The sequence below is a fragment of the Rhagoletis pomonella genome, unplaced genomic scaffold, assembly GCF_013731165.1.
Source record: "Rhagoletis pomonella isolate Grant_MI unplaced genomic scaffold, Rhpom_1.0 Rhpom_scaffold_00005, whole genome shotgun sequence".
In the NCBI taxonomy this organism is placed as follows: domain Eukaryota; kingdom Metazoa; phylum Arthropoda; class Insecta; order Diptera; family Tephritidae; genus Rhagoletis; species Rhagoletis pomonella.
Genome location: NW_023458559.1, coordinates 2,382,357 through 2,385,250, shown reverse-complemented (window position 1 = coordinate 2,385,250; position 2,894 = coordinate 2,382,357). Strand labels below are relative to the sequence as shown.

Below are 2,894 nucleotides of genomic sequence, written 5' to 3'. Positions count from 1 at the left end.
CCTTTTCTTTCTGTTCGTGTTTTACAACAACTCGCAATGGCCAACATCAACAAATTTCCTCATGCAGCTAACATAATCTGTAATAACATCTATGTGGATGATGTCATGGCTGGCGGAAATTCCATAGATGCTGTTATTAATCTCAAAACGGAATTAGTTAATTTGCTTGAGTCTGGAGGCTTTCATCTTCGTAAATGGAGCTCCAACTCCACGGCAGTTCTACAGACGGTGCCTGCTGAAGACTGTGAGGCGTTTTCGAAACACAAAAATGGCGGTTCAGACTACATCAAAATACTGGGTCTTTATTGGAATCCCAAGCCAGATAAGTATTCGTTTCATGTTGGAACACCCACTGTAATCAACGCAACTAAACGACACATCCTTTCAGAAATTGCTCGCATATTCGATATTTTTGGGTTTTTAGCACCAGTTGTGGTCAAAATTAAAATCCTTTTCCAAGAGATATGGTTAAGAAATGTCAGCTGGGATGACCCACTACCAGATAGCAGCACTTGGCGACATATACGAGAAACATTGCATTTGTTAGAAGCGATCTATTCCAAGAAACATTTTGAATCCTGCAATGCAATTCGAACTTCATTGTTTTTGTGATGCCCCAACGTCCGCATATGCTGCTGTTGTCTATAGTGTATGCACTAAGGAAGGTATAAGGCCAATTTCGATGGTTGCTGCAAAGACAAGAGTAGCACCACTCAAGGCGGTGTCTATACCGCGCTTAGAGCTGTGTGCCGCGCTCCTGTTAACACGCTTATACAATTCGATAAAAGTTTTACTCAACATCGCAGACGTAACGATATATGCTTGGGAAGGTTCTCAGGTTGTCCTTCATTGGTTATCGTTATGGAAAATGTTTATCGGAAATAGAACCGAAGAAATTCTTGACTGTTTATCAAGAAGCAAATGGAACTACATTGAAAAAAAGGAAAATCCCGCGAATTGTGCATCCCGGGGGCTCACACCGGAACAACTCCTTCAACATAAGCTATGGTGGACAGGCCCAGATTGGTTGAGGAAGCCAAACTCATTCTGGCCTAAACATACGCCAATAGAAGGATGTGAACTGCCAAATGATATCTTGGAACAACGCAAAACAGTACTACATACCATAACTCGTGAAAAAGAGTCATCGATTCTTATCGACTATGCACATAAGGTGTCATCATTCCAGAAAATGATCAATGTCATCGCATACGTTTTTCGATTCATATCACAGCTGAGGCATAATCGCGAGATTCACGCTATTCATTTGGAGCACAAAGAACTACAAAAAGCACGCTATGCATTATTTCGTGCTATTCAGCAGGAATCTTTTGAAGATACGTTTCGACGATTGAAAACCAATTCCCATAAGAGGGACAAACTTATGCAATTATCACCATCTATCGATTCTGAGGGTGTTCTTCGTGTGGGCGGCCGTATTGAGCGCGCTACATTATCTTACAATATAAAACATCCTATCATTCTTCCGAAACATCATGTTAGCAGACTGATCGTCGAAGATCTACACAAAATGTATCTGCATGTAGGGGTTAACGAGCTGTTTGTTATCGTTCGACAGCGCTATTGGATTATTGGCGCCAGAAATATAATCCGGTCCGTGGTATATCAGTGCAAGCAATGCTTCATACTACGGAAGCAAACTTCTGCGCAGCGGATGGCAGATTTGCCAGCAGTGCGTCTGGAGCCAGCTAGAGCATTTCTAAACTCAGGATGTGATTTCGCAGGACCGATTAACATCAAAATGACCAACTGTAAGCGTCCAAGAATTTGTAAATCATACATATGTCTTTTCGTATGTTTGTCCACGAAGGCGATCCACATTGAATTGGTCACTGACTTAACAGGCGAGGCCTTTATTGCGGCATTCAAACGCTTCACTTCGCGACGCGGCAAGTGCAGCAATTTGTATAGCGACAATGGCACCAATTTTCATGGTGCTCATCGCTTGTTGACGGACATGCATAAAAGTTTACTCAAAGAATCTTTCAATCATGAAACCTATTCTCACTTGGCTAAATATGGCCCACCGTGGCACTTCATCCCACCCTCGTCGCCACATTTAGGTGGGATATGGGAGTCAAACGTGAAGTCCATTAAGCATCATCTACGAAGAGTGATAGGTGAAACCCTACTATCATTCGAAGAGCTATACACTTTGTTGACGCAGATTGAAGCTATACTGAATAGCAGACCATTGAGTAGTATTTCAGACGTAGACCAAAACCCACTGACGCCATCGCATTTTTTAATTGGAGAGCCATTGACTGCCATTCCGGAACCTACAATATCAACTAAATTCTCACTGAAATCTTCATGGAATCATATTCGCAACATGGCACAGGGTTTTTGGAAACGCTGGAGTTTGGAGTACATAACTTCCCTAAAACATCGCACTAAATGGACTACCGCTCAACCTAACATTACAGCTGGAAAACTCGTAGTGATCAAGGATCCCAGCGTTCCTCCGACAAAGTGGATGTTGGGCAAAATCGAAGAAGTCCATGCCGGTACCGACGGGTGCGTGAGAGTTGTCACAGTACGCACTGGAAAGGGGACTTATAAACGACCGATCACGAAAATCGCCTTGCTACCAACTTCTGGCTGAAACTATGGTTCAGGGCTGGCGGTATGATGAGAAATTAAATCACCTCTACATTCCATACTTTATTACACCAAAATGCAACCTTGCTTTGTACACCACTGCAACCCTTGTATACGTATTTTATCATAAATTCATTAGCCTTTGTTACTGTAACTTCGCACAAGTTCTAGAATAAAGACAGCCATTGGAAAATTAGAAATAACCACGTTATTATTCAACAATTAAGATAAATGGTCAAATCTTGTCAATATGTGAGTGTCGTAAAGTTTTG

At 42.0% G+C, this 2,894-nt stretch overlaps 2 protein-coding genes across 2 annotated transcripts; both read left to right on the top strand.

Moving 5' to 3' along the window:
• LOC118739745 lies at positions 1 to 612 on the top strand (the record flags this gene model as incomplete). The annotated part of the gene is given in 1 exon segment (XM_036471255.1): positions 1 to 612. A coding segment is annotated over 1 exon segment (612 nt), but the record flags the coding sequence as incomplete, so codon positions are not given.
• A 580-nt stretch (positions 613 to 1,192) lies between these two features.
• Positions 1,193 to 2,626, top strand: LOC118739743. The gene has a single exon (XM_036471254.1). The coding sequence runs from the start codon at positions 1,193 to 1,195 to the stop codon at positions 2,624 to 2,626; it is 1,434 nt and encodes a 477-aa protein (XP_036327147.1).
• The last annotated feature ends 268 nt before the right edge of the window (positions 2,627 to 2,894 follow it).